General features: G+C 48.5%; 9 protein-coding genes across 9 annotated transcripts; 4 read left to right on the forward strand and 5 right to left on the reverse strand.

Annotated features, from left to right (window-relative positions):
* Positions 1-49: 49 nt before the first annotated feature.
* On the reverse strand, positions 50-3,582 carry BDV27DRAFT_117346 (sodium/calcium exchanger protein). The gene is made up of 2 exons (XM_032064698.1): positions 3,027-3,582; positions 50-2,948 (listed from the first exon to the last, which is right to left on the reverse strand). The coding sequence occupies exons 1-2, from the start codon at positions 3,243-3,245 to the stop codon at positions 168-170; spliced, it is 3,000 nt and encodes a 999-aa protein (XP_031927276.1). The 5' UTR covers positions 3,246-3,582; the 3' UTR covers positions 50-167.
* Positions 3,583-3,843: 261 nt separating this feature from the next.
* Positions 3,844-7,084, forward strand: BDV27DRAFT_117378 (condensin subunit BRN1). Its single transcript, XM_032064700.1, has 3 exons — positions 3,844-4,061; positions 4,125-4,701; positions 4,759-7,084. The coding sequence occupies exons 1-3, from the start codon at positions 3,988-3,990 to the stop codon at positions 6,724-6,726; spliced, it is 2,619 nt and encodes an 872-aa protein (XP_031927277.1). The 5' UTR covers positions 3,844-3,987; the 3' UTR covers positions 6,727-7,084.
* BDV27DRAFT_117353 (uncharacterized protein) lies at positions 7,078-9,642 on the reverse strand. The gene is made up of 5 exons (XM_032064699.1): positions 9,422-9,642; positions 9,309-9,363; positions 8,559-9,194; positions 8,031-8,498; positions 7,078-7,972 (listed from the first exon to the last, which is right to left on the reverse strand). The coding sequence occupies exons 3-5, from the start codon at positions 8,952-8,954 to the stop codon at positions 7,430-7,432; spliced, it is 1,407 nt and encodes a 468-aa protein (XP_031927278.1). The 5' UTR covers positions 8,955-9,194; positions 9,309-9,363; positions 9,422-9,642; the 3' UTR covers positions 7,078-7,429.
* Positions 9,643-13,973: 4,331 nt separating this feature from the next.
* BDV27DRAFT_128872 (C2H2 zinc finger protein) lies at positions 13,974-17,146 on the forward strand. Its single transcript, XM_032067068.1, has 2 exons — positions 13,974-14,280; positions 14,467-17,146. The coding sequence occupies exon 2, from the start codon at positions 14,523-14,525 to the stop codon at positions 16,434-16,436; it is 1,914 nt and encodes a 637-aa protein (XP_031927279.1). The 5' UTR covers positions 13,974-14,280; positions 14,467-14,522; the 3' UTR covers positions 16,437-17,146.
* Positions 17,032-17,885, reverse strand: BDV27DRAFT_145510 (uncharacterized protein; the record flags this gene model as incomplete). Its single annotated transcript, XM_032070420.1, has 4 exons — positions 17,032-17,074; positions 17,214-17,376; positions 17,411-17,611; positions 17,789-17,885. The coding sequence occupies 4 exons, from the start codon at positions 17,883-17,885 to the stop codon at positions 17,032-17,034; spliced, it is 504 nt and encodes a 167-aa protein (XP_031927280.1).
* Positions 17,886-18,574: 689 nt separating this feature from the next.
* BDV27DRAFT_145511 (Stk19 family serine/threonine-protein kinase) lies at positions 18,575-19,787 on the reverse strand (the record flags this gene model as incomplete). The annotated part of the gene is made up of 2 exons (XM_032070421.1): positions 18,575-19,167; positions 19,223-19,787. The coding sequence occupies 2 exons, from the start codon at positions 19,785-19,787 to the stop codon at positions 18,575-18,577; spliced, it is 1,158 nt and encodes a 385-aa protein (XP_031927281.1).
* Positions 19,788-20,420: 633 nt separating this feature from the next.
* On the forward strand, positions 20,421-23,409 carry BDV27DRAFT_158095 (putative alpha,alpha-trehalose phosphate synthase subunit TPS3; the record flags this gene model as incomplete). The annotated part of the gene is made up of 4 exons (XM_032072623.1): positions 20,421-20,443; positions 20,519-21,908; positions 21,978-23,301; positions 23,360-23,409. The coding sequence occupies 4 exons, from the start codon at positions 20,421-20,423 to the stop codon at positions 23,407-23,409; spliced, it is 2,787 nt and encodes a 928-aa protein (XP_031927282.1).
* A 396-nt stretch (positions 23,410-23,805) lies between these two features.
* On the forward strand, positions 23,806-25,167 carry BDV27DRAFT_117446 (thioesterase family protein). The gene is made up of 2 exons (XM_032064701.1): positions 23,806-24,104; positions 24,194-25,167. Exons 1-2 carry the CDS (start codon positions 23,993-23,995, stop codon positions 25,087-25,089), a joined length of 1,008 nt encoding a protein of 335 aa, XP_031927283.1. The 5' UTR covers positions 23,806-23,992; the 3' UTR covers positions 25,090-25,167.
* On the reverse strand, positions 25,168-26,132 carry BDV27DRAFT_117447 (PaaI family thioesterase). The gene has a single exon (XM_032064702.1). It carries the CDS (start codon positions 25,992-25,994, stop codon positions 25,245-25,247), a length of 750 nt encoding a protein of 249 aa, XP_031927284.1. The 5' UTR covers positions 25,995-26,132; the 3' UTR covers positions 25,168-25,244.
* Positions 26,133-27,691: the final 1,559 nt, after the last annotated feature.

Consider the following 27,691-nt stretch of genomic DNA (forward strand, 5'->3'; position numbering starts at 1 on the left):
TTTTTTTTTTTTTTTTCTTTTTCGAATTGATAGATGGCGTATCAGTACATCTGACAATGTGTTCACAGCCAGTCACTATTTATAATGGAAACAGTTAAAGAACTAACGGTACAGAAATGCCTTAATGATGGTGACGCACTGACAGATACCTCCATAAACACGAAGACTTAGGTTAAGATTTCTGCAATGACATTTGTCAAAGTGCTGATGCACCATAGAATCACTAGACCCCAACCAATTTTTCGGTCCATTCTCCATTTGTTCAACGGGACTACTATCAGTAGCCCTACTAGTGTGAATAGCAATGTGGCGCCGCTGATGATGAGCACCTTGGATATGGTGATCTCATACGGAACTCCGTCCGTGGCTACCGTTTCTGCTTTTGCATGGAGAGTCATGTACAGGCCACCTAGGCCAATCCCTAGAAGAATATTCAACATAGGTCCGCCAAAGCAAGCACTCAAAGCCATAACTGGGTAGCCTAGGCGGGCAACGGTGATATCAGCAACAAGATCACCTAACGAGTTTCCAACGGCAAACACGGTCAGTCCCAGGAGTGAATCACTGATGTTCAAGATCACTCCTAGGGTTTTGAGGAGACTGACGACCTCGGTAGCTATGGTCGCAATCCAGCATATAGCAACAATGAAGCCCAAGAAAGCCAGCAAAGGGCGCCATGCAGTTGGGAATTGCCAAGAATTACTATGTCGTGAACTTATGATAAGACCAGTGATGCATACCAGCGACAAGAGTAGAGATAACAAAGATGGGAGTAAGAGATTGCGGATGTCTAGGTCAGAATCAATGGCTGTCCAGGCAATCAAAGCAACAAAAAAGGGGCCGGTGAATATTTGTATCCAAACTAGCCACTGACAACATTCCTTCGGAGGCAGCGCCGAAGGATCTGGCCGTGATTGAACGGCTGGCAACTCTGAGTCCCAACGTTGTCGCCTCTGCATTGATTGGCTCTTGCTAGTATGACCTGTAGCTTGCTCGGCAGTGGATCCGTGGTCAACAGCTCGAACAAGCGGGCTATCCTCCGGCAGCCTCACTGCAGGTATTCCTGAGTCTCCTCCATCTGCTGAAGTCACTACGACTGTTACAGAATCTGCACTGGTTTCGGGTTGTGCGGGCTCAACAACAGGGACAGTAATTGTCAGTAAAAGCACACTAGGAGCTGCAATAACTCCTAGCATCCTTTCCCAGAAGTTCTTCGTCTTCCACCCAACCAGAGTAGGGAAGAGTGTTCGAACGATAGACGGTAAAAGAACGGATGTGAAAGAAAACCACCCCTGCATCTGGGCCGAAACTCGAGGGCACCCATTACCATAGATGCTGTCATGCACCTGCAGCTCCTCCGTGGGGCTAGAAATAGGTGGTAGGCGTATACTAGGTGCCCTGGAGTGCACGGGATTAGATGTATCAAGGAACGGGGGGAATGGACTACAAGGGCTCCCCACTGGAGCATCAACGGACCCAGAGGCGAATGGAGACCCTCGTGGGGAAACCTCCAGAGGAGATCTTGGTTCGGGCGTTTCAGCCTGGTAGTTTGGAGAGTGGAAAGTACCAGGGGGTGCAAGTAATTGTGGGGTCCGCGGAGGCGTACTCCCTTCTGGACTGGGACTTCGCCATGCTTGTCCAGACGACGACGGCGATAGTTCTGACTCGCCACTCTTATACGTTTGATGCGTCTGTGTCTGAACAAATGTAGTTGGATCATCGACCGAGGGCCGAGTGATAGCAACGTGCGGTCGCTTTGCACCAGAATCGAACACGCTAGTGTCTAACTTCAAACCCGTGGCATCGTCGGCGGACACAGCTCGAGTTCGAGTTTGAGTTGAACTCATTCCACTGTTGGGCGACAGATGGCTTGTTGCAGAAGAATTACTGATCCTTGGGTGGGAAGCAACAGAGATATCGTCACGTTCCGGGAATCCCGCATGAGTCCCATCGTAATCATCTGTGTACCGCTGGAGGGTAATCGGCAGGTTCTGATGAGTACACCGCGACCGCTGAAGAGAAGAAACAACGGACTGAAACTCTAGCGCGCCAACCAGACTGGGCCTGATAGGGTTCAAAGTATTACGTCTGTGTACAGAGGGACGATACACGTGCATATTATCCCGTATTTCTGCTAAATACCGGTTGCGGGTTTCGTCGTCATCCCCATCTTTCCAAGAGACCGCTCCACCTCTCTCTAAGGCGTCGAAATCTTGTACTGAAACACCGTGGATAAGACTTGTGGACTCAGAGACAATTCCAGGATCATCATCTTCGGCTTCTTCGATCTCCAATTCTTGGTTTTCAGGGATATGGAAGTGTGACCGTGCGGCTATATCCCTCTCATAGACACGGCGGCGGCGCACGAAGTACCAGTGCCAGGTTACGACCAAGACGACATAAAAGCAATATAAAGCGACCATCGCGGCGGATTCCCATGTATGGAGGTGGCCATCTGCTAACATGAACATACTGAAACTCACAGCCGCGATGAAATACCCGACATCACGAACAAAGCTTCTTCGCGCAACTTTGAACGGGCGGACCAACGCCATCGACCCTGCAACGACCGACGTGATAAAGCTTGCGGCTCCAAGCAGCTCCCCAATGGCCAAGCTACCGCTGTTAGATTTCATGGCGGCGAAGGTAGAAAAGACATCCGGACTTCCGTTTCCAAACGCAAGAAATGTGACGCCAGCCAAGCTTTCGCTCAAACCAAGTGCACCAGCTAGAGTGCTCAAGTCAATACATAGGAAATCACTGGCGGCAATCCCGATCGTGCTGAACAGTAGTGAGAGCCATAGGGTAAGGATGGTGAATGCGAATGGCTTGGCACCTGCGAGAGCGCAGTAATAGAATTGGAGATACGAGAACAGGCCATCTTCATGGTCAGGGCAATTCATGCGGACGTAAGAGCACTTGTCGTGTGCTTTACGAACCATGCGGCACTAAAGTGGAAGATGAAACGCCTTAGCAACCCATTCTAATGAATTGTTATGGATAACGAAAGCAACTCGTTGCGATACCTCTAGATCAGTGCCTCGCTTGAAGATACCCTGCCTGTCAGAACCCCCTCCTCGCAGAAATTGTTTGGCGGGAAACGCAATCCCTTCATCTTCATATAATCCAAAAACCCAGCTGAGAACTGCCAAGGTCGCGATCACCATGAGAGTCCAGTAGAAAGGTCGAACGGAATAACGCCGCCCTGGTGGGCGGCTCAAGATTGGAGAGAGTATTTCAGACATAGTGCAAGACGCGACAGCATCATGGGCAGTGGAGTGAAAAGTTACAGCCTGTCCGTAAGGACAAGGTAGTGGTTTAAAATGTCAAAATGTCGGCGGTGGTTAACATGGCTGTAAGGGAGATGTGCATATGGTTATCTAGCTATCAGCGTAGATTGAAGAGGTGACTCCACGCGGCAAGGCACTAGCCACTCATTTGATGTCAACCTCGGTGGAGAAAGTGGCTCGCAGGTCGCCACTTCTTGAATGTTGGTTGAGGCTAGGCGCCTGATCAAGCCTAATAGCAGCACAATGAGTTGGATGTAATGTTAGTAGTGAGGTGTAAATAAAGGACGATAAAGTTACTACAAAAAACAGGGGTATGAATATGGTAAATCAAAAATAAAAAGACCAGAAAAGAAAACCTCCGCTTGAAAAACTGTTGCCTTGTCACGTGCATTTCAATACACCTATCACATATCATGTGACCCGGCCATCTAAAGAAGCTAGCCAAGGATCTGCACTCCAGGTTGCTCTGGTATGGCGTATGTTTTTGTTGACTCCCATTTGTTTGTTCTTGTCGGCCAAAGAGGGAAACTTTGTTGTATTTCCAGAGCACATCGCGGTACGCAGCAGTACAGAGAATGAGTATCTTAAACTGTGGCTGCTTTGTTGTCACTTAAATATCTTTTTTACTTTCACTCTCCTTACCGCTATCTTTCTGTGATCCACTGGATATTATCCTGTACTCCTGGGAGGTCTCACAATGCCCCGCGTAGCGAATCCTAAGCACCGCCGCTCCGGTGGTGCTTCTACCCCCCATAAGAATTCACCTATTAAGTGCGTATTAAAAGATCTAAATGGCCTCTTTTATTCTAGTGACATGGAAGCTGATAAACTAAGAATCCCGCTCAATGATGACATGGGCGAAAAGGCGGCTCGTATGGAAGCCCGACAGGCTCGCCATGACCGCCAGATGGACCAGATCAAAGCAGCTGTCAAGACACCTATGCCTCCTCGAAGATACACTGGCCATGAGCGTGGATCCAGCATGAGCCCGGTCACACCGCGCGGATCAGGACACAGAGGCCGCGAAAGCGATGTTGACGGCCGGAGAGCGGTAACCCCGATGAAGCGTGTGCCTATCTTAGCCAACTTTGAGGAATGGATGAAGATGGCGACCGACAACAAGATCAACGCAAATAATTCATGGAATTTCGCACTCATTGATTACTTCCATGATATGTCCTTGCTGAAGGAGGGCGATGGTGTCAATTTTCAAAAAGCTAGTTGTACGCTCGATGGGTGCGTCAAAATTTACACGAGCAGGGTCGACAGTGTTGCGACGGAGACCGGCAAACTTCTGAGTGGCTTGGCCGATAGTCGTGATAGAAAGCCCCAGGAGACAGGCGTAGACGACGATGGTGTCGAGGATGAGGACGAAGGAGAGGAAGGGATGGGAAGGAAGTCTCGACGGAAGGTACAGCAACCAATGCGATCCAGCCAAGTTTTAAAATAGCTAACCAATACCCTCAAGGCGCAACGATCTCATGAGGCTACACTTGCACCCTCATTTGCCTCACTCCAACTAAAAAAGTTCGAACTTGAATTTTCTGTCGACCCATTATTCAAAAAGGCCTCGGCAGATTTTGACGAAGGTGGCGCGAAAGGCTTGCTATTGAACCATTTGGCAATTGATGGACAAGGGCGAATAGTGTTCGACAGTAGTGATGATGCCACAGAAGAGAGCTCGAAAGATATGGATGATGTGCGACAAGGGTCAGAGGATCCTCAACGCCCAGGATCCCCGTCGCCACCTCCAAGGCAATCGTCTGACGATATATTCGAAGAAAACGTGGAGATTGACATATCGTCCTTGGCAAACCAGTTTTTCCCAGATTTGGAACGTCTTGAAATGCAGGATATCTGTCCCTCGTTGAAAAACTTTGATCTTGGCGACCCGAGCGCGCCGTTGGATATACCATTTCTCAAGGCCCCCGAAGACTGGCGTAATGATAAGGGCCACGATGAAGGGCACAATCCGAATGATGCATCTGGAATCATGCTCGATGATGACAATGCTGTTGGATTTGATGATGACGACGCAACATTGGCGGGCTTTGATCTTGGTGGAGACACCGGATTCGGTGATGGTGGTGAAGCATGGGCTCGTGAAGCTGCTCTGGAGCCGATGCTTAAAGTTCACCGGGTCGATCGGGACAATGACGAGATTCAGGATGGTGAAGAGCTAGATAATGACGATGCATATGCCATTTCTCTTACCCATCAGCCTAACAAGCAGGACCATGAAAATATCCTCAGCTACTTCGATAATGCCCTACAAAAAAACTGGGCAGGCCCCGAACACTGGAAAATCCGCAGGATTAAAGAGCATGCTGCGGCAAATACTGCTTCCGCTGCCCCAAAGCAGCGGAAGGAAAAAGAGCCCTTCGAAATTGATTTTTCTGCACCGTTGGAATCGTCTGTTGCTGAGTTGATGTATACCCCAGCAAGCTCCAACTCTACCATATCGTTGCCTAAAACACAATGGAAGACAAAGGGCCGTAACCTTCTTCCAGATGATAAACACTTCAATTCGCGACAATTGCTTCGCCTCTTTCTCAAGCCCAAGGCCAGGATGGGCTCCAGAAGACTGGTGGGGACTCGGCAATTTAACCAACGCAGGGAAGACCGGACAGCGGGGAATGGAGAAATGGATGAAGCATTCTGGGCAAATCATAAGCCGGAGAATAACGCAGCACCCGATGAAGAAGGCGCCCCCGGCGCATATGATGCAAATTTCTTCGCAGATGATGATGGTCTTGCATTCCCTAACGGCCTTGGTTTGGGTGATGATGACGATGATAACCTACCCTTTGCGGACGCTAGGGAGATGCTCTCTCCGCCATCCGATGGACAGCCAGGAAACCCAGCAGGGGACGCTGGAGGTGCTTCGGGACTTACAGCTCTCTTGGGCATGGTGGGCGCCACACCTGGCTCAGCGTTACAAAGCGGAGCTGGAGGATTCGGGTCACAACTAGTAACACAAGGTGGTCGGAGAGCACGCCCTGACTACGTTGCGTATGCAAGAGTGGCCAAGAAAGTTGATGTTCGACGACTTAAAGTGGAGATGTGGAAGGGTATGGGTGAACGCTTAATCGCATCAACAAGTTTTGATCCCTCCCAGGAAAGCCCACATCGAGAACAACCCACTGAAAATGAGGCCAATGAACCTCCAGCACCCACATCCGTGAACGTCATGCAGCAGGAAAATGGTCAACTCCGGTTTACGCAGATCATGAATTCACTCAAATCTGTCTACCCTCCGGAAACGCTACGTGATATCAGTACCTCGTTCGGGTTTATTTGTCTGCTTCACTTGGCCAATGAACAGGGTCTCATGCTGCAGAATGATGATGATTCTAGTGGTCTTGGTGAAGGCAGGCTAGAAGACATCTTTGTCATAAAGGATGCCAATGCAGTCCTTGAAGAGGGCGCTATATAATGAGACTGACATATGTTGTTTAAATTAAATGCACAGACAATTTCTTGTTCCAGGGTTACAGGATGCTCATGAGGAACGAGGTATAGTTCAGGATCAATGCTCGACGTTATGTCGCAAAGGAGTTGGGGCTCGTATTTCATACTGGGTGGTATTTGTGTTTTTGCTTTATTTGAATAGTCTGATGTTCAGTTTTATCACATTGGTTAATCGCAATTCTGGCAGGAGCATATTCGCCGCTTGGTTTTTTTCTTTCCATATCCTTTTTTCGGCATTCTTGTATCTACTTTAGTTGGTGAATAAGTTATATTATTTCTGTTGCGCCTAAACTTATGTACAATACCATCGGGGATATACGGACAAAACAGCAGTCCCATAATGTCCAAGACACCCATTTAAGTATCACAAATCACAATATTGTTCCTTCGATTCATATCGATGTGGCAGAAAGATGCAGACAGTGCGTTATATAAAGGTAGGTAAAACCCCCACCCCCCAAAACAATCTCATTGAATGAGAGAATATATTAAAGCGGTTGAAACCTTTCGAGAAAACACAATACCATGCTACCATTTGAAATAAGGGAACGGGGAATAATATAATCATCAAGAATAAATACAATGCGTCAGTCTGTATTCCAAGGCTTCGCGTGCAGGTGCATATGCACATTTCAACCATTGATTAGGCTATTTAAACGTGGAAATCATTAACGCGAGGCATGAGGGAACGTGGGCGACATTGGACTCGAATACGCCCTCGGAATCGGCACAGCATCGTAGGCCCGTTCGCCAGGCGCAGCAGCCATGTGCTGGTTAACATTTGGTGCCGGCTCAGGAGCCGTAGGAACGTAACTAGGGCCAAGGAACTCTCTCTGCTCTGTCTTAGGAGTCGCTTGTTGTACACGGATGGGAGGTGCTTGCAATTGGAAGGTCGGCTGGGGCTTTGTCGGAGAACGGGGCGTGGCAAACTGGGTGGAGCATGATTCACCGTTTTCAGCCATTGAATAGGGATCTTGCGAAACAGTTGTAGATATTATAGGCGTCTTTTGAGCGAGAGAAAATCCAGGTGTATTGGGTGCTGACTGAAGACGGAGCTGGGCAAGGTACAGATCGGATCTAGCCTTGTCACGGCGGTCCATTGACTTCATAAGGCGCCTCTTAGTCCAGAACCGATAAAACACAACCGCATAGATAAGGATGACCAGAACTTCGAGGACGACTTCAATAATAGCGCACACCAAGCCCCAGTCCTATAACATTAGTAATGACTCTAGAAAAATACTAAAAATGGCAACCAGGAAGGCTCACCTGCAACCGACAAAGGAGGGCATAGTCAATATCGTTCTGGAACAACGTTTCCCTTGTGTTCTTCTTGCAGGACCAACCCCAAAGGTCCTGGCTGTTTCCGTTGGCTTTTTCATTCTGGTAAAGCGCCGCTGCGACAATCCACATTACAAGGCTGAACATGAAGAAGCACACTGCAATTGTTTGATAGTAAACAGTGAGTTTTTCGGCACGCTTGTGGCCGCCTTTCCAATAGCCCCAAAATACGATCAGGCAAGCAAACAACGAGACGCATGCCACTGAAAGGAGCAGATATTGAGTCCACGGATTGGTGCCATTGGCCCAAGCAGGGAAACCTCCCCTGGAAGGCAGTGATTTAGTAGAATGGAAGACGAACAGAGTCAATGCTAAGATTGTGACGACTATCAGACTGCAGCCAAAATTCACGAAACGCAGGAATATCTTGGCCACCCGGACGCGGAGTTTAATTCGCTGGGGTTGAATTAGTATGAGCACCCAGTTAGAAGACTGTATCATCTCCACTCGACTCACCAGATCTCTAGCATTCTCCTTCTCTGCAGACTTCTCTTCCTTCTCCACATAAAACTCTTCACGAAACGTTGGGCTGAGTGGATTTAGTGTGCGCCCTGGCGTTCCGGGGACTTTCAGTGCACTTTTGAGCGGTGAAACTGGCAGTTGGTGATGGGATGCGTGTTGTACCGAATCATTTGCGGCAACATATCCAAAGCCTACGTCGGACACATCAGGGAGCGCCTGTGACTGACGGGGAGGGTCTGCGAACGGTGACCTCCTGGCGTCAGCAGGCCCAGTTGGGGATTGCACCGTCGTTGCTTCCACAAAGCGAGCCATCCGAGGGCTTTTTATTGACGAGGCCGTAGTGTCTGAAGAGCTTCGCTCCTCTACAGTCGGTTGTTGTGCAGGTGCCATTGAATAAAGGCCGCGTCCACTAATGATATTTGCCTGAGTTACTCCGTAATTCAAAGGATAATTTGTCTGGATGTCATTCGACACGGGCGTCGACAAATGGTATATAGAACGATTCTTGCTACTAAGCTAGCTGATAAGCTCAGGTGCGTAGAGAGCCAGCTCTCGCAGCCTCTTCTCTTCCGGTCTTTTACAGTGATAAGCAACGAAAGAAGGACGCTTAGTAGGACAATTCCAAGCACTCTAAGGGAGACAAGAGAGTTAGCTTTGAATACTCAGATGTATTTAAGGATGAAAGAACATCATCGCTTGTGTTCATAATGCAGGGGAGGGAGACAAAATTAGGAGGAATTGTACCCTAATGAAGAAAGTAACTAGATGATTCGACTGTTTGTGGTCTCACAGTATCGATCTTGAAGGACTTGGTCAGCTGTATATTGTGTGATCTGAATGGCATGACAATAACTTACTGATTTAGTATCCTGGGGAGCTTTACCAATCGACTTTCTTGCTGATGGTCTGCTTGGGCGACGATTGCGAAGCCAGCGCTTCTTGAGCCAAACAAGATCCAGAAAAACAAGACGTTGAAGGGAGAAAAAGAAACTGATCAAGTCAGTTGCGCGAGGCGTTACCCATTTGAATACTACCGATGGGCTTTGGGCTGGCTCCCGGGTCTAGCAGCCCCCCGGGGGGGGAGGGGAAGGGACCAAGTTGAATGGATTCACATCGGCCGTGTACTAAGCGCCGGGAGACTGTAGAGCAAGCCATGCTGGAAAGGTGATTGGGGGAGATTCAAAGTAACACAGGGAGCAAGGAGGAGGGAGACAAAGCCGAGCAATACAATGAGTGGACGGCGATCTCATCATTCAAGCATAACCGCCCAGTTCATCACTCCAGTCAACTCACAGAGAGTGGATTCATGCAGGTGTGGTCACCCGTGAAGCGAATGAGCATTTCCTGTTAGCTTCTTGTCCCGGCGCCAACGCTGATCGTCTCTCCAGCTCAGCCAACCAGGAGTCCTGCAGAACCGCTGTGATCGATTGTGCATGAGTTGGTTTCTCCTGTCTTCTTGCTCTTTTATTTTTATTTTTATCTTTCTATTTTAGTAGTAGTAGTAGTATCATTATTACTAGTTTTATTATAATTTTTTGACTACCGGCGGGGGGAGGAGGAGGATCTGATTCACGTAAACGTTCCACTAAATTAAGCGCCTACAACCTTCTTACAATCACCACCAGTATCAGTCATGATAGGTCTTTTTAGCCTCCTATGTGGCAATAGCGGCTATAGGGACTATTCCCACAGCAGGGAAATCTTAGATTCATTTGATTTTTCCGGAAATCACTACTCTGGGATCAGTCTCCCCGTTGGTCAGCCTATATATCATTGTCCCTGTGCGTCAACTGAGAGTATGGATGTTTGGATGGACTCGCTAAGATTCAATACTGAGAGTAATAAAATCAAAGGGCTATCTTGGGCTGCTTCATCACAATCGTATTCTACCCAATTGGTACAGCCATAAAATTCCCCTCGTTGTAGGTATTATATATGCTTACTGTGGCCCATTACGTGCCTTGTAAGCGAGCGACATAGGATCATCGGTTATATATCCGCTACTGCAAACACTAGCAATATTACTGAAAATTCTGTCCTTTCCCTTTGAATGCGGAGTTCCCTATTTACAATGGCCCAGTCCAGGGAAACTTCAGGAATATAATCATCGCTTAGACGTTTCCGTTGCTGGGATATACACTTGGCCTGGATCACGTACCATTTTCAAAGATCACAGTTCACAGTCCATAGCTCGGTTATACTCCATTCAACACCTTAGTCCCTTTAAAGGACACCGTCTCCTCTCCTACTTGATTACTCCTTTCGTCACAGTACTGCTCGAGGACTTCGAACATCGGCGATGCAACAGACATGGAGCCAATGTTTACCTTCTCTCTGATCTGTTGAGGAGCTTCTGTCAATTCACTAGCTAGCTCAACGCCAATAGTCTCCATGCCTCCAATGATACTGGAGGACATGCCACCAGTATCTGACTGTTCGAAAGATAGTATGCTATTTATCTTATTTGTTGGGGCAGTTGTGTTCTCGGTCGTAATTACAGCTTAAACAGAGGTAGACTTCAACTGGAGATCAACACCATCTTAGATTACGCTTCCACTAAGGTTGCGCGATCTTGCACATCTCCAAAAGACTAGTTAGGAGAATGCAAGGATTGTGGTATTTAGGGAGAAAGTATTCATCGGAGTTGGAAGCGCCGACTTTGCAAGGATCCGAGTTGCAGTAGCAAAGGCCATATTTAACCCAAGTGAGCGATCATCAGTACGTTCTCTATGCTGACACTATCAGCTACTTGCAGCTCTACTCCGTTTCTCTTACATACTATCCCAGTGTCTGTTTCCACCTTGACATTCCAGGGGAATGAAACATAGCTGTCATGTTACACCCTCATCTCGACCTGATGAGAGGTTGGCTACTGCCACCTGGCGAATGCCGTCCTCACCTAGGAAGGAAGCCTAGGCTATACTATTAACATTTCAGGTTTAGACGAACAAGTATATCGAAATCCATACAATAGACGATTGGGGTGGTTCTCTTCTAGCTAGAGGTGTTTGTTGCGTAGGGCCCACTCCGCACTATAGACCAGAGAAATAATATTTTCGAATTTGGTAGTGCTGTCGTTGTAGCACTGACCATGTTGAGTCACAGGACCAATTAGTTATTCTAAGAGAAAGCTTGAGGTGAGTACATGAAAATTCCAAGGATTAACGAAAGGACCAGGTCAGAGGTCAAATGATTCTTGCTTCGAGCGTTAACAGTCTCCTCCACTATCAGAGTCTGGTAGTCAAGCTGCAATTAATACGTAGTTGGGTTCATGAATGGAGCTGGAGCTACTAATGGAGAGCCCCCACAATGCTATCCAAAAGGGAGGGTGTTTTCATTATGCATATATTTACGCCACATGTGATTTCGGAGTACGCCGAAGCATGGGGTAAACGCTCTTAAGCATGTTATTAGTAATAGGCACACAGGTCTAATCTGCAGATCCTCAAAGATGGGAGGCTTAGAATAGAGTACAGAGCCAAAAGAAGAAGAAAAGCATAGAAGTTGAAGTTGGATTTAAACATGGCACGAAAGGACCTCGAGATACAAGTACTTACCCAAGGACGTAGTAACAATGCAAACCAATAGGTAACCGCCCAAACTGATAAATCTAAAAGGCTTCCAAATCAACTCGTCTGGCCACCAGTTGTAAAATCAGAGAATTCCCACCAAGAAACAAGTTCAATCTCAATCTGGAGCGGACCATCATTCCTACCAATCAGGCGCCATGGTGAGAGGGATCGACCAGTGGTTCTTTGTAGATTGTGACTTCTCTGGCCACGGCAGCAAAAGGCGCCTGAGAGGCCGCAGGGCCCCACAGCGTACTGGTCCAATCAGCAGCGTTTTAGGCCGTGTCGGGCAGGCGGTGGGAGTGTACAGCCACCCAATGATTCCCACAATATTCTAGAAAGCCCGCTATGAGTGGCCAAAACCGTCAGCTTCTCCGCGTCCGTGGGCCAGCCACAATGATGAGGTTTCAGGCTTTCAGCATGACAAACATAGCCTCACTCCCTCATTTAACTCTGAAGGACGGAAGATTAATGAGTCTTTTGGACTGGTTAGAATTGAACGCGCTGATGCACCTTCTGGGAAAGTTCTTATGGTGTCCTTTTCCATAGAGGTAAAAGGTTTTTAGCAAATAGACTACGCATCCTTAATGTATGAATGTACGTATGTACGTACATACATACGGAGTGGGTAGTAGCTGGTTCGTCATTTTAGACATATATCCGGAGGTCCCTTACCTTATCCTCGGGTCAGTGTCTATGGCAATGTTCCTCCGGCCATGGATTCCCCTCCTTTCTATCTACTATTTGGACAGGGGTTTTTCAAAAATCAAAATCCAATCCGAATGAAATAACCCACAGCACAGCATCACCAGTCCTGAATGGAAGTACTGTTGTAGTTAGGAGGTTATGCGTTGCACCATGCGCCTCGAAGTACGCTATTAATACTCCACATCCAGCTATTACCTAAATTACCGTAATATGACTGATGTGTGGCGATTAATTACGCACCGGGCAATTCGATCTGATCGGACTTCTTCAATAGATCTGTAATCTGTACGCCATGCCGAGGGGCATTCCGACAAAATGAATCAATGCTGCGCCTCTTTTGGTGCCTGGCGACCCATCCTCACGTATTGAGAGGTTACGGTATCTTACAGAGATGACGCCGGACAATGTATAATTCCGGTGTCTAGCCCACTATTCCGTCAGGCAGAGCCGCCTAGAGCCTGGTCATAAGTCGTCAGACCCAATGCTCTCTCCAGCCACTGCCTCACCTCGTGTTCGTCTTCTCTCAACTTCGAACTTTTGCTTCCTTCATTTCGTGCTCGTTTGTTTGGCTCATTTCCCCTCATCTGGGTCTTTCTTTGACTTTTCTCTCTCTCTCTCTCTCGCTTTTATTTTTATTTTTATTTTGATTTTGCTTTTAAAATATCTCTTTCCTAGGCAGAACTACGGCCTCCGCCTTCCAGGCACCTTTGACCCAAACATATTTCGGGACCGCAACTAAGCCAGCAACTGCATCATCTCCTGGATCCATCCGTTCTGCCACAGCCTTTATCAGGTTTATCCATGTCTTTCAACCCACCAACTTTTCTTCCTAACAACCGGGTCCTGTAATTATCCTTTTCCTATTCTGTATTGGTCTCTCCACTGCATGTCTCTTGTGAGCCTCTGTTTCTTTTTTATTTTATGTGATCCTTTTTTTTTTTTTTTTCTTCCCCTTGAAGGTTGAGGCTTGGTCAACCTAAGTCTCCATCCAACCACCCGCTCATTCCCTAAACTTGTATCCTCCTCTGGTTTGTTCCCTTGACATCTTCGGCTCTACACACCCCTTACCTTCTATCAATCACTCGTGATCCATCGCGTTCGGCAGTAAATTGACGCCTTGTCAATAATCTAGTTTTGCATGAATCTTCTTTCCATCGTTTCCCCGACAATCGCTAGTTCCAGCTTCCTCTGGAGCCTAATTTGACGTCTCCCATTCAGCTGTGCTTCCATCTCGATCCCTCCAGATGGGTTAACCTCAACCAGACTCGGATCGATCAAGCAGACAATAGAATTAAGCATTCTCATTCTGCTTGCAAGGCTGATCGCTATTTTTATCATACTGCTGCAAGGCCCATCCTGTTCCCGTGGGACCTAACTGTCTGACGAAACATCGCCAAAGCTGAACCCCCCCCGTCAGCTTGCGCCACAATCGGATCCAGGTAAGCGCCCCACGCGACAGTGCCTCTGATGGTTCTCACTTGTTCTCTTGTCTTGCTTGGCTCATTGGGTCCTTGTTGCATCAAATGCCCTTTATTTCACCTGCTATCCGTGGTTATCAGACTTCCACCCTACAACTGTTTCGCAACTCTCTCAACATTGGTTCACTGACATGAGTTCCGCCGAAGTAGCTTCCCCGTTCTTTCGCCAACCATTCCAGGCTGGCGAGAGGCACCCGTTATCCATGGCTGCGTTGATGCAATCGAATAACGAACCTGTTACCATTTCTAACTCATTGCCCGGGCCCTCCGCCTCCATCATCTCAAGCCCGCCGGAATCTGTCGCCTTCCTGAAGCATACGAAACCAGACTCGAGTCTTACCTCCATTGCCAGTGCCGGCTTAAACGTCTCACGATCAAGAGAATCGTTGCCACCCATGACAACGACTGCACAGCCAGTTGGTTCGGTGGATCGACTAGTAGAACATGAGAAGGAGCCGGAGCAAAACAGCTCACAGGTAGCGAGAGAAGCTCTCGGTGCAACCGAGAAGCAACAAATGAATTCGCTTAATGATTCTATACATATGTCCGATCAGATGCAGGTCGATACGCATTCGACTTCGGGCAATGCGGCGGATGCCTTTGGAACGGCCGATAACAGCACGTCCCTTATGAATACCTCAACAGTTGCCAGTCCTGGCCCGATAGAAGATTCGGCTTCACAGGATGGGGATCGTCCACGTCATAGGGACGAAATGGACTTGCAGGATGCAAGTAACAAGTCCTTCTCTTACCCTATGCCGACGGCAGGTCTTGGTGATCCCCGTCGTGGCCTGAGCTTACCAGGTTCTGGATTCAATAAGGCCGGCCAGCGATCACCATCGGCCAAAAAACACCGTTGCCCATACTGTTCTACGGAATTCACAAGGCATCATAATCTAAAAAGCCACCTTCTTACACATAGTCAAGAGAAACCGTACGTGTGCCAGACTTGCCAATCGCGCTTTCGAAGACTTCATGACTTGAAAAGACACACGAAGCTCCACACCGGAGAGCGTCCACACATTTGCCCCAAATGCGGGCGTCGATTTGCTCGTGGTGACGCTCTCGCTCGACATAACAAAGGACAAGGCGGATGTGCGGGTCGTCGGGCGAGCATGGGAAGTTACGCTCCTGAAGATGAATACGGCGACGCTGGGGTCCATCCAGGTGCGGAGGACACGATGGATGGCCTCGTCTATGCAGAGCCCGAGCATATAGATGAAGAGGATGAACGCCGCATGAGCATGCCCAGCATTAAAAAACATGATATTCCCACAGATTCGATCACACGATCCAATACCGCAAATAGTTATCAACCGCGGCAGCCGAGCACGTATCCCCCGATTGCCGCTGGTAGACCATCTCCAGGGGGCCTTTTCCCGCCTCCTGCCAGTCACGGTGGCTCCAGCGCATCGGCATCCCCCATCTCGCAGCCCGGTAACTTGACATTTCCACCTCCTGGCCAGCATTCGGGAGCCTCAATATTCCAACCATCAAATGTCACCGAAAGCCCAAAGCCGCTTTCACCAAATGCACTATCTTCGCACCAGCTCGGTCATGGCCCTGAACTTCATCGCGCTCATTCTCCAGGCATGGCGCAGTCATTCCAGCAGCAACCATATACCAGGTCGGGGTCTTCTCAGGCATCTGTTGCAAATCATACCGCTGGCAGTTTAGGCCTTCCCCCACCACAGCCTGGTGCTCCTCAGCTTCCTCCACCGCCTGGAATGAACACCTCAGATTCTCGATTTTCAATTCACTCTCAGAACTCTGTGCAACCACCACCGGCCGCTACGAAACATACACCACCCCACAGCCATTCTAGCAACCATAGTGGGCCTCTGGCATCCAAAACAGGCCCGGAGGTGACCGCAAATAATAATGGGCACCTTCCGGGACCGCATGACTCGAATTATGCTGATCAGAATCGTGAGCGAGAGGATAAGCTATGGACATATATTCGTTCTGTTCATGAAGAACTAACAGGATTGAAGACCGAAGTAGCGGCTTTAAGGGCACAGCTTGCATCAGCAAACGTAAATACACTGACATCATCGACTCCAAGTGCCACACAACCTCAGGTTGAGCCGAGCACTGTCAGTGCCGGCCAACGGTGATTGCAAGCTGCGTTCCACTCATACTCAGGTGTTTTCAGACTCCTACCTGCTACCGAAGGCATCCGGTTGATGATGATAACTGTTGATTATCTTCTTGACATATAACTGGACTAACTCTCGAAGAATGTCAATACCCTTCACATGTCCTACTGCATGTGTCCCCATTTTGTCATGATTCCTTGTCAGTGTTTCCACTTTTCTTTTGTTGACACCTTAATGCCTTGACGAGACAATATCTAAATTCAACGAAAGACCTGTTGCGAGGCTGGTCCAATCTTCTTTAGTGATCCACCTAGTCTCTAATTTTCCTTCTTAACTCTGTTTTTACTACACCTTTCTTTCCCTTGGCGTCATCTTTTTCACTTGATATGTTCACTCTTTCAGGATAGGGGTATGGAAGTGTTTCACGTACAGAGGTTATTCTACCTTCCTCCTCATCCTAGTCTTGATTTTCCCTTCCCAATAATCCTATAATAATTACTCACCCCCTCATTGTCCTACAACTTGTCCGGAATCAGCATACCATATTTCTCTTTTTGGTTTTACAGATTTTAGGAGCAGGGAGTATGAGGGCGGCAAAATGTGTTACTATAACTCAATTCTGGCAGCGTATGCACGTGGCAGGGTCAATCTCTTCACTATTAATAGTATGGAGTAGGACGGGAGCAACTACTGTCTCCCCAAGAATTCGGCTCGGTACCCCTAGCAAACCTTTAGCATCTAGGTCTCCCAGTGCACGCATTGCGTAGCGTTTGTAGTTGAGCTCTCTGGTCACACTGAGATCTCTTTTGGGCCGTCCAGCCGATGAACAGCCCCACGTCGGCCACTATGGCTTTGGGGTCTCCGCCCAACGTCCAGCTCCGCTGTATCCACTGGGCGATTGCCCCGCCGGCGTTCGATGTAGTGGCCATAGCCCATTCTACCCGGTCAGACATAACCACTACCTGTTCCACACTGGCATATGATGCAAATACAGTATTTTTGGGGTGCCAAGGCAGTATTTCTTTCGCGCAGCAGGTTCGGAACTAAGCCCCCCGGTTCATGCGTGAGGGGAATTCGAATAGTCATGAACCCTGTGCCTCGAGATATGGGGAGACAAGCGCAAATAACTAAGACAATGAAAGAGTGGGTAGAAATTAAAGCCTTAGGGTGAAGTGTGTGGGTGATAAGGTTGACTGGCCGATATATCAGTTATTCGCAGGAACAGGTAAAACTAGCCTTGAGGTATTGCTAACCAAGTAGCGACCAGCAGAAATTCGACCTATTCTCTACATCATGGGGGAGAATGCTACGTATAGATGAAACAAGGTTGAAAGTAGGCCAAAACACAACCCGGGTCGCTGTACACTCACCAGACATGTCAACCTCCTGCCAGCCGCCTTCGATCTCCCTCTCTCGCGGCCAATCCAACAACCGCTCTACCCTGGTCACACTGGAAGTGTACTCCATTTCATTCTTCGTATGGTGTTCCTTCAATTCGTACTATGATTCCTCCTAAGACGCTGACCCGTCCACCGGCGCATTCTGGTAAGCACTCTTGCGACAGACCCAGAAATGGGGCGGTGGTGGCGGTGAGTGACGAGGCCTTCGCTGTTTGTGGAATGTAGTTGAGACTGAGGTTATGGGAGAATCGGCGTCTGTCAAAATGAAACCTTGAAATCCGTGGGGTGGGTGAAGAGATTGGGCATTGTCAAGGGATGGATGGAAAGGGAAAACAGTAGAGAAATTTGGAGCGAGGCCGATAAAAGGAAGACATTACATCAGGACAGTAAAGAAGACTACAATGGGGATAGATTAAGGGTGGGCAGAGAAGCAGAGACCTCGTAGTAGAGGCGGAGATTCATTGATGAGCAGTCCGGAGGTCCGTATCACTCACTCCTTTCAAGTTTTTCAGGGGAACAACCACCCCAATCTCAACCCCCACCCCCAGATATTCATTGTACCGTAATCATATCATAAATGCTAATGTCATTACACTATTCCAACACGGTAATTGCCCGTATCCAACGTTGCTCCTCGTCATGCTGGAAATATATGTGTACAAATAGTTGGAGTCTAGCTAGGCGTCACAGCACAATCGCACTCCTAACGCGGGGTATATCTCGTTCTATACTAGTCATATCCGGACAGACGGTCAATCATAGACAACGTACCCCCGGACCAACACTACCGGTATCGAATATCTCGATCAAACCGGCTCCGAGGGCTTCTTCTAGAACCCAGCGAAAATTCATTCCGCATAATTCTTTCCATTTCTTCGTTCTACCTGGCAAAATGCCCGCGTGCTCGCCTCTTATTCTCTTCGCCGCACTGAAACTTTTATCTGTTTCGACGGCTCCATCCCAGCGATCTCGGAGAAGATGAAGGGGCACCTCGCTAGAGTTTGATTTTCTAATAAGTGCGAGGAGATGCGCTCTACCAGAGCTTAGAAGCCTAAGGTAAGGCCCTGTGTTTGGCAGGGATAGGAACAAAACTGTTGTATGGCATCGAGAGCGGCTGCCGCCTTCTTTGTCATCCAATGCAGCGGGATCACCTCTACTGGCCGAATTTCCGGATGAAGACGTGGGGGGGAAGGTCGGAAGCGATATTATACCCGGAGATCCCTTGACCGAAGACGAGGACGAGACCAAAAATCCAGCACGGACAAGCGCCATACACTCTGGGGCAGAAAAGAGTGTATCAGGGACAGCAAACGTGACATCTGGTCGACTGAGCACGTCCAAAAACTTGTCTGAAAATAGAAGATTAGCGATTGGAAGCCTAAGTCTCACAGAGGCAAGCAATACCTTTCAGATGAGATCCTATAGAACTATCTCGCACAAGCCTTTCCCAGTCCTCCGAGAGAACTAAGCAATCCCCTAACCCAGCCGCATCATTTCCTCTGCCCGGAACAATTAGTCGACGGATTCTGCCAGAATTTACAGAGTCCACTATCTCTCTCTCCACCTTCGTTGGTATATCCAGTAATGTGTGGACGTGGGCTACCGAGGCGAGCGGTGGCAGTGACCGGCGAAGATTCAATAACTCGGCGACACGGGTGCTGTTCATGCCTGTTCGAGTGGGAAGGTCCTCGAAAAAACTATCCCTGATGTGACATATGGCCTGAATAACATCCTCTACTGGAGTAGTCTCTGGGATGTATCGTGACATTCCAATATCCGGAAGTGGCCCTGGGCCATACTCTTCCCGGAATTCGCCACTGGGGTCATTGGATTTGACATCGGTGAATGACTGTGCGATAGCTCTGCGACGAGCATGACTGGCAAATGGAGAAGAGCGAAGCGCTGTGTTGGATGGTTTCCTTCTTTTCTTGACACCAGAAACAGGAGCAGAGGTGATGCGCAAGGGCATGGTCGAGACGGGAGAGGGACTCCGACCTCCCATCAGCGGAAGAGATGCCGCTAATGAAACATACAGTATGTATGTACTCCGTATTATATTACTTATCTGATAAGAAGCGATATGAGCACGTGATTTGCCCCTCACCTTACTAGATCCCGCCAATAAGAACGACCAACCCATGGCTATACAGAAAGTCTGTTAACATAGTGCGCATCTATCGCCGTGTTAGTGGTATGATGTACGATGTTGTAGACCATGCTGCCTAGGCAAAATCTTGGTCAAGTATAAGAAACTTGGGCTGCTTCCGTGTTTGGTGGGATTCCAGCCGACCGACAATTCTCTCGGTGGGACTGCAGCAACAAGTTGTTGAGCAGGGCCTCTCTTCACATGACGTAGTGATGAGGGAGGATTTGTGCCTCAGTCCAACCATCGTCATCTTTAAAATCCTCCCCCGCGCTCCCGCATTCAACATCAACAGGCTGTTCTTCGCCTGGCCTTGGTTGCGCCAATTTTTCGGTCTAAGAAACACACTTCTGTCACTGCGGTCTAGAATTTCGATCATCATTTCAATTGCCCGTCTCTTTCTCCTCTTTCTTCCCCGTTTTTGTTTTGTGTTGCTGAGCGCATTTGGAAGCTGCCACAATGACGATTTATATCGCTTCGCTGTATGTCGATTACCTATGTCTCTTCTTTATTCTCATTCGGTCTGCTGCTGATACGCTTAACTGGCGATAAACTAGTTTTCTGCCATATACCGTTAATTTCCACCTCAATGAGACGAAAGATCGCCCACTCCAAACAGGCCCTGAGTCGTCGAAGCCTGGCGCGGAGACCTCAGCTTCAACAGCCAATGCAGCGGTCAGCTTATTCGAAAGACAGAATCGCGATCAAAAAGTCGGCCTCACACCTGGCGCCACCACCGAACATGAGCGAATCTTCTCATCAGATCTCGCAAAGGCGGAACAGCAGCATTCTGGATATCCATTCCCGGATATAACTCAAGATGGAAGTCTACTAACGGAAAGTGAAGCACACTCTCCTGCATGGGGTTCAACGTTGTCCTTGAACCAGCCGCGACCGCGGGCAACTGTTCCGCCGTCCCCATCCATCCTTAAGCACCAGGAGCCTGTTACTCCCATGACAGAGCCTTCCCCCAAGAGATCTGATAAGGAACAGAAACCACTCTACACTCATCGCCCTAGCGGGGTCCACCACAGCAGGGAACCCAGCCGTAAGGGTTCCTTCTCCAGCGCCGAATGGACAATCGAGACGGCAGAGCAGGGCAATGGGGGGCTTCGCAACGCTGTTCGGTCTGCAACAGATGCAGGACAATTAGAAGACAAGGTCTGGGTTGGTACGCTGGGAATGCCGACAGATGCATTGTCTAAGTACACAAAGTCTGCAATTGCTGAAAGGCTTGAGGATGAGTACGACTCGTTGACTGTATATGTCAGCGACGGTGATTTTGATGGCCATTATACTCACTTCTGCAAAACCATACTCTGGCCTGTGTTCCACTACCAGATTCCTGACAACCCGAAAAGCAAGGCATATGAGGATCACTCCTGGATCTATTACGTTAAGACCAACCAAGCATTCGCAGAGCGAATCGCTCGAAACTGGAAGCGCGGAGATTCAATATGGATTCAGGACTATCACCTGTTGCTGGTCCCGGCTATGCTTCGTAAATTACTACCGGACGCCCAAATTGGTTTTTTCCTACACATTGCTTTCCCATCTTCGGAAGTTTTCCGTTGCTTAGCCCCTCGTAAAGAACTGCTCGAGGGCATACTAGGTGCAAATCTCGTTGGCTTTCAGACTGAGGAGTACTGCCGACATTTTCTTCAGACGTGTAGCCGTATTCTCTGTGTTGAGGCCACGAATGAGGGGGTCCAGCTCGAAGATCGGTTTGTCAACGTGAACAAGTTCCCAATCGGCATCGACCCTACTTCATGGGACAAGCGACGTAAGGCCGCTGACGTTGAACAATGGGTCAAAACCATCTCCGAAAGATACGAAGGAAAACGATTGATCGTTTCACGCGACAAGATTGACGGAGTTAGGGGAATACGGCAAAAACTGCTTAGCTATGAGCTATTTCTCAATACGTACCCTGAATGGAGGGACCAGGTATGTGGCCTATTGTACAATTGTCCTAGGCTCATAATTGCAGGGATGTGACTGATCATCCATGTGTAGGTAGTATTGATCCAAGTCGCAACCAGTACAACAGAACAACCCGAGCTTGAAGCTACAATTTCTGATATAGCTATGCGAATCAATTCTACATTCTCAACCCTAGCGCATCAACCGCTGGTTTTCCTCAAGCAGGATCTCGCTTTCCCGCAGTATCTCGCCCTAATCTCGGTTGCAGATGCTTTGATGATTACCAGTTTACGTGAGGGAATGAACCTGACGAGTCACGAGTTCGTTTACTGCCAAGATGGAAAATATGGTAACAAAAAGTATGGTTCCCTGATTCTGAGTGAATTCACGGGAAGTGCATCGGTATTCGGGAATCATGCTCTTTTAGTCAACCCCTGGAATTATCGGCAATGTGCGGAGGCGATTCACACAGCTCTATCGAGGAGCGAGGAGGAACGCAAGCAGGTGTGGACTCAGTTACACAATGCAGTTCTTCAAAACTCCACTGCCAACTGGGTCAAATCCTTCAGCGAGACTCTGAACCGTGTCTGGAATGAGCAGTCGTCGCGTGAGATTATGGCCGTTCCACGGCTGTCCGTCAGCAAACTCGAAGAGGCTTATCGAAGGTCCAATCGCCGGCTTATCATTGTGGATTACGAGGGTACCCTAGCCTCTTGGGGTTCCCCAAAAAGCATCATTGTCACTACACCGCAGCGAGCCATTACGACACTAACGGAACTAACTGAGGATCCTAGGAATATAGTATTTGTCATGAGCTCTAGAATGCCAGAGGAGATGGAGCGATTATTCCGGATGGTGGCGGGCTTAGGCCTCATTGCGGAGAACGGATGCTTCGTGCGCGAGCCGAAGACGGACGAGTGGTTCAAGTTGACAAATAAGGCACAGACTGACGCTTGGAAGGAGGCCGTCCGCCAAATTCTCGGTTACTATCAAGAGCGGGCAGAAGGCAGTTGGATCGAACAACGTCACTGCTCTCTCATGCTCCACTATGGATCGGCTGAAGACCAAGCGGCTGCTTCTCGACTAGCTTCCGAGTGCGCAGACCATATCAATGACTCCTGTGCCAATCAAGGAGTCCATGCCGTGATGATGAATGGGGCACTTGTGGTAGAGCCGGCTGACACGAATAAGGCGTCAGCCGCGGCTATGGTGTGGCGGCATTGCCTTGAACGAAGCAAGAGCGATCATAGCGCCCGACCAGATTTCCTGATGGCTATTGGGGATGGTCGAGATGATGAGCCGGTTTTTCGGTGGGCGAACAAACTTGAGACCGCCAAGGGAGTCGACTATGCCATGACGGTGACGTTGGGATCCCGTAGCACGGAAGCTAAAGCAACCCTAACTCAAGGGGTGACAGGTCTGTAGACCTGCCAATCATCGATGGAGATTGTCGTGCTAACTACATCTTTTTTTAGGCGTCCTTTCATGTTTGGAGAGATTGGCTGCATCCTCGCTCGAGCAGTGATTAGCTATTTTGGCGGGCTTAGAGGCTCGTCGGCACAACTCTACGTATAATGGTATCGAACAAATAATTGCGTGCATATGTTGAAATCGAGACGCCAACCGAAATCGAAGGCAAAAGAAAAAGAAAATGAGAAAGCGTGGTGTATTGGAGTGTTGTAATGGGACTCGAATGGGACATTTAGACTGTTACTACAGATAGGCTGGAGCATTTTAAAAATGGTATGTACTGTGCTTCTTTCGTAGAGCAAGTTCGCAGACCCTAGAATTGTATGTACCTTGCTTTGCGTTGACGTCTGGTAACTACTAGTTAGCCGAACGCAGCGTTAGTCAGCCTTTAGGTTCAGGTACAGTACAGTACATACATTTAATACATACATGCGACACCGTTTCGGTTGGACGTAAGGACATACCGAGGCTTTTGCGGAGAGGCAAATGCTTAATTAAGCTCCAATGTTCCGTGGGCCAGTACACAATGCCCGCATGGTCATATCCTCATTTATACTACTACCTCAGTGATTGAAACAAATCACCCTTAGTCTTCAATTCTCGCTGCGTGATCAGATTTTCGAAACACAACCCTAGCCATGACTGCTCTGCCAGCGAACAGCCCTGCATTCGAGGAGGCTATTAAGGTGACGCCGCTTGAGTCCCATCGGTATTCAGCGTTCCTACGGGATGAATGGTGCATCGGCACAGGTATGCTCTATCCCGATATCCCATTTTGCGCTGGCCTGTTCTTTTAGAGTTGTACCATGGGAAAAAGGAAAGCAACTGAGTGATCGCAGTCCCACACGGCGGATATACAACCGCTGTCATATACCGACTTGCTCTTACTCATTTCGCACATACACACCCGACACTATACGATGCGCCGGCAACCCCGATATCTCTTCAGCTTTCGTTTCTGCGTCGCACGGCTGCTGGCCCAGCCATACTGACAGTGCAAGATATGAAATTGGGGGCACGCACCAGTACAATCCATATCAACCTATGCCAGCCGAGTGAGAAGAAAGCAAAGAACGGTGAACTAGAAGTCAAGGTTGCCGGCTATATCACTGTGAGTCCGCCTACCGCGGAAGTAGGCATCAGCTCCAACACCGGCTGGAGTCTACAACCAGCTGCGCAACCTGGAACAGGGCCGAATGGCAGCGTGAACCTGGCGGCGCTGGGCCAAACCGGCCGCGATGGTAAATGGGTGCTTCTCCAGCCACCATATCCCAAGTTCCGCCGAGCAACCCTGCAGCTCGAGCTGTATGGACCCAACCCGGCTTTAGGGAAGCCTAAAGTGATCGATCAATGGTCCCGATTTCGGCCGGGCGGAGATCGCGAGGCGCGGTGGACCAACGAAGCCGTGGCGTTTCTAGTGGATATGTTCCCGATGGCGCTTGGTGGGCTTGATCAAATGGCGTCGGCGTCCACACCGTCACAAGAATTAGCGGAGAAAACTGCCCGGTTTTGGTACCCTACCGTTACTTTGAATATCGACTTTAAAAAGCGCTTGCCTGTGCAGGGCGCGGAATGGCTATACAGCCGAATTCATACTAAAGTGGTGCGCGATGGCCGAACAGATCTGAATGTAGTGATACTGGATGAGCAGGGTGACGTGGTGGCGTTGAGCACGCAGGTGGGTTTGGTGTTGAGCGCCAGCCGGAACCTAGGACAGCGGCAGACAAAGATATAATTGGTCTATGTTCTTTTTTCTCGTGGCAAGATATATGTATGTACATAGATAACTCTCACGTGGTAGATCTGGTTCTATATATACAGCAATCATGGCCTCTAATATATCCATGGGCGACGATATATATGCATCGCAATCGATATTTTCGAGTTGTTTTACAGTTTTGACGTGGTCTGCAGCCAGAAAGCCATGGCATCAGTAGTGACGACCAACTGGTCTGGATTTTCTTCATCCGCTTGAAGGACCTGAGCGCGCACCCAAAACTTTCTCCCCACACGGCCGACCACTTTGGCACGGATGATCAGCAATCCAGGAACAGCGACAGGTCTCTTGTACCGTACATCTAATTGCGACGTGTATAATTTCCCACGAGGAGTTTCGTCCTCCCCGCTTCCCTTGTGATCGGAAGCGTCCAACTCGGGAGGCGGAGAGTACAGGGTTACCGCCAACGACATCGTCTCGTCGATACATGTTGCGATAATACCACCGTGAGCCGTCGACGGGTGGCCACTCACGCCCGGTGTCGCCAGATCTAGCAGCATGACAATGTCCGGGGGTAAGACAGACGGCTCTGACGAGACCGGATCATCGGTGGGAGAGGGCCACGGCGGACGGGCGGCGGAAAGCGAAGGAAGCCACCGACGACGGAGCGTCAGACAGTGAGGAATAGTGATCGAAGTCGCCAAAGTACCAGCGAAATAGCCATCTTCGCCGGTGGAAGGTTTCGGAAGACGTGACCAGGTGTGGATGGGATAGTATTCTGGGTGGTTGAGCAGACGGTTGGCGTGGGGATGGGAGCGAAAGGGATCAAGAGATGCTTCTTCCGTTAAGGGAACATTCATGATGGAGGCGGGTTTGACATCAATCATCTTTTCTTTCTTCGTATGTTCATATGTTCGATTCATTGCAAGTTCTCTTTTCTCTTTTCTTATTTCTTCTTAGGGAGGAGATGTATGATATACAAAGGGAAATTTAAACCGCACCGGCAGAATGGACAGGAAGAAAGCAGAGTGGGTTGTTTCTTAAATGTTAAGACTTGAAGTTTTAATGCCTATACTCTGATCGATCATTTGGGTCCAGATACTCTAACTAGGTAGTAGTGGCACCTCAGCTGCCTTCAACCTCGGCTACAAGTTCGGCTGCCCGATTGGCCCCCCTCACATTGAGGTAAAAACCTAACTTTTAAACTTGAAGCTGGACCCTGGAGAGGTCAATTATTGGCTAAGTGGTGAATCCAGCAAAATAAAACTATTTCATCCATAAGTGGTATGCGACCAATTATTAATAGTAGTGTTAACATAACTATGCAGAAGAATTGCAAGGAATGAATGAATTGGGTAGAATTGGTCACTGGCAGAATTCTTCCCCATCAAAGCAGGACATTACATACCGAACAAAACAGTAGTGCTCGAGATACTACTACTGCTACGAGTTAAGTTCACTCGACAAATTCCACACCCTCCATGTCCATATTTCAAACCTGCACTAGCGTGAAAACTGCCGGAACCGACGGCCTCTATTGGACTTAGTTCCGTCCCTAGATCGATTAAACCCCTCCAATGGAAGGAAGATCCTCGTTGGGCACATTCCAATCATGGAATTTTAGTTTCTGCTGTGGTATGGAACGAAATTCTCATCCATAGTTACAGGGTCCAGGTGGGAAGCAAAGAAAAGAAAAAGAAAAATAAAATAAAATTGAAACCGGGAAAATGGTGGTGGTGAAAAAAAAAAAAAAAAAAAAAAGGGACCCGAAAAAATATTACATACAATAAAATAATACCTTCACCTTTATTGTTATTCCCTCTCACTTCAATTCCTATTCCATAGCTTTGTCTCTCTGACTGTTTAATTAATTAAATCAAAATCAATAATGCAAGTAATAAAAATAACAACAATAACAATAAAAGATACTCATGAGAAACAGGTATCATAAGGAATCATGTTCCTGTCTCATTGCCTGGTCCCTAGCGTGTGTTACCCCCGCTTGCGATATAAACAAATACCCATTCAATAGTACTTTCCCAGCGGTTAGTGACCTTGTTTTAGCAGCTATACCGTTGCTACACTACTGTCACTGCAAGATAAATACCTCCCCCGGCTTAAATTTCCGCTTCTTTCCTCTTCCTTGTTTCGCCCCTTGTGGTTTCTCTTTTATCTCCTGCCAATTCTCTTCCCCTTTCAAGAATTGTTTCTATCTCCTTCCCCCCCCCCCCAGCTGCTTTTGTACAACCTTCTTCTCTCGCCATCCTCTACTCGCCTTTTCGCGTCTGGTCCATATCATAGCCTTACTGATCGATTGAGGACTTCATTACTATCCATCCATACATTCATACATACACACACACACACACACACACACACACACACACACACACACACACACACACAACCCCCAAACTCCATTTACGACCATTATGTTGCCGATCGTATTTCTCTCCACTTTGGTGGCCTCCGCTACTGCAGCGACCACCGCCAGCAACTATACTTTCCCTGAGGGATTCGATCTGAACCAGGTGAAACCCGCGGATAAGTGTAGGTTTTCGTCCTGGTCGTGATTGTACAACATGCCTATGGCATGATCCACCGGTACGGCCGAAAAACT

Source organism: Aspergillus caelatus (assembly GCF_009193585.1).
Source record: "Aspergillus caelatus strain CBS 763.97 unplaced genomic scaffold BDV27scaffold_95, whole genome shotgun sequence".
Taxonomy (NCBI): Eukaryota; Fungi; Ascomycota; class Eurotiomycetes; order Eurotiales; family Aspergillaceae; genus Aspergillus; species Aspergillus caelatus.

Excerpts from the sequence above, each read along its gene's own strand:
- BDV27DRAFT_117346 (XM_032064698.1), bottom strand. The coding sequence starts at position 3,245 with ATGTCTGAAATACTCTCTCCAATCTTGAGCCGCCCACCAGGGCGGCGT. Across the intron at positions 2,949-3,026 it reads AGCGAGGCACTGATCTAGAG|TGCCGCATGGTTCGTAAAGC; the intron begins GTATCGCAACGA and ends CTTCCACTTTAG.
- BDV27DRAFT_117378 (XM_032064700.1), top strand. The coding sequence starts at position 3,988 with ATGCCCCGCGTAGCGAATCCTAAGCACCGCCGCTCCGGTGGTGCTTCT. Across the intron at positions 4,062-4,124 it reads CATAAGAATTCACCTATTAA|AATCCCGCTCAATGATGACA; the intron begins GTGCGTATTAAA and ends TGATAAACTAAG. Across the intron at positions 4,702-4,758 it reads GAAGGAAGTCTCGACGGAAG|GCGCAACGATCTCATGAGGC; the intron begins GTACAGCAACCA and ends AATACCCTCAAG.
- BDV27DRAFT_117353 (XM_032064699.1), bottom strand. The coding sequence starts at position 8,954 with ATGGCACCTGCACAACAACCGACTGTAGAGGAGCGAAGCTCTTCAGAC. Across the intron at positions 8,499-8,558 it reads AGGAGAATGCTAGAGATCTG|CGAATTAAACTCCGCGTCCG; the intron begins GTGAGTCGAGTG and ends ATTCAACCCCAG. Across the intron at positions 7,973-8,030 it reads CCCTCCTTTGTCGGTTGCAG|GACTGGGGCTTGGTGTGCGC; the intron begins GTGAGCCTTCCT and ends CTAATGTTATAG.
- BDV27DRAFT_128872 (XM_032067068.1), top strand. The coding sequence starts at position 14,523 with ATGGCTGCGTTGATGCAATCGAATAACGAACCTGTTACCATTTCTAAC.
- BDV27DRAFT_117446 (XM_032064701.1), top strand. The coding sequence starts at position 23,993 with ATGACTGCTCTGCCAGCGAACAGCCCTGCATTCGAGGAGGCTATTAAG. Across the intron at positions 24,105-24,193 it reads TGAATGGTGCATCGGCACAG|TCCCACACGGCGGATATACA; the intron begins GTATGCTCTATC and ends GAGTGATCGCAG.
- BDV27DRAFT_117447 (XM_032064702.1), bottom strand. The coding sequence starts at position 25,994 with ATGAATCGAACATATGAACATACGAAGAAAGAAAAGATGATTGATGTC.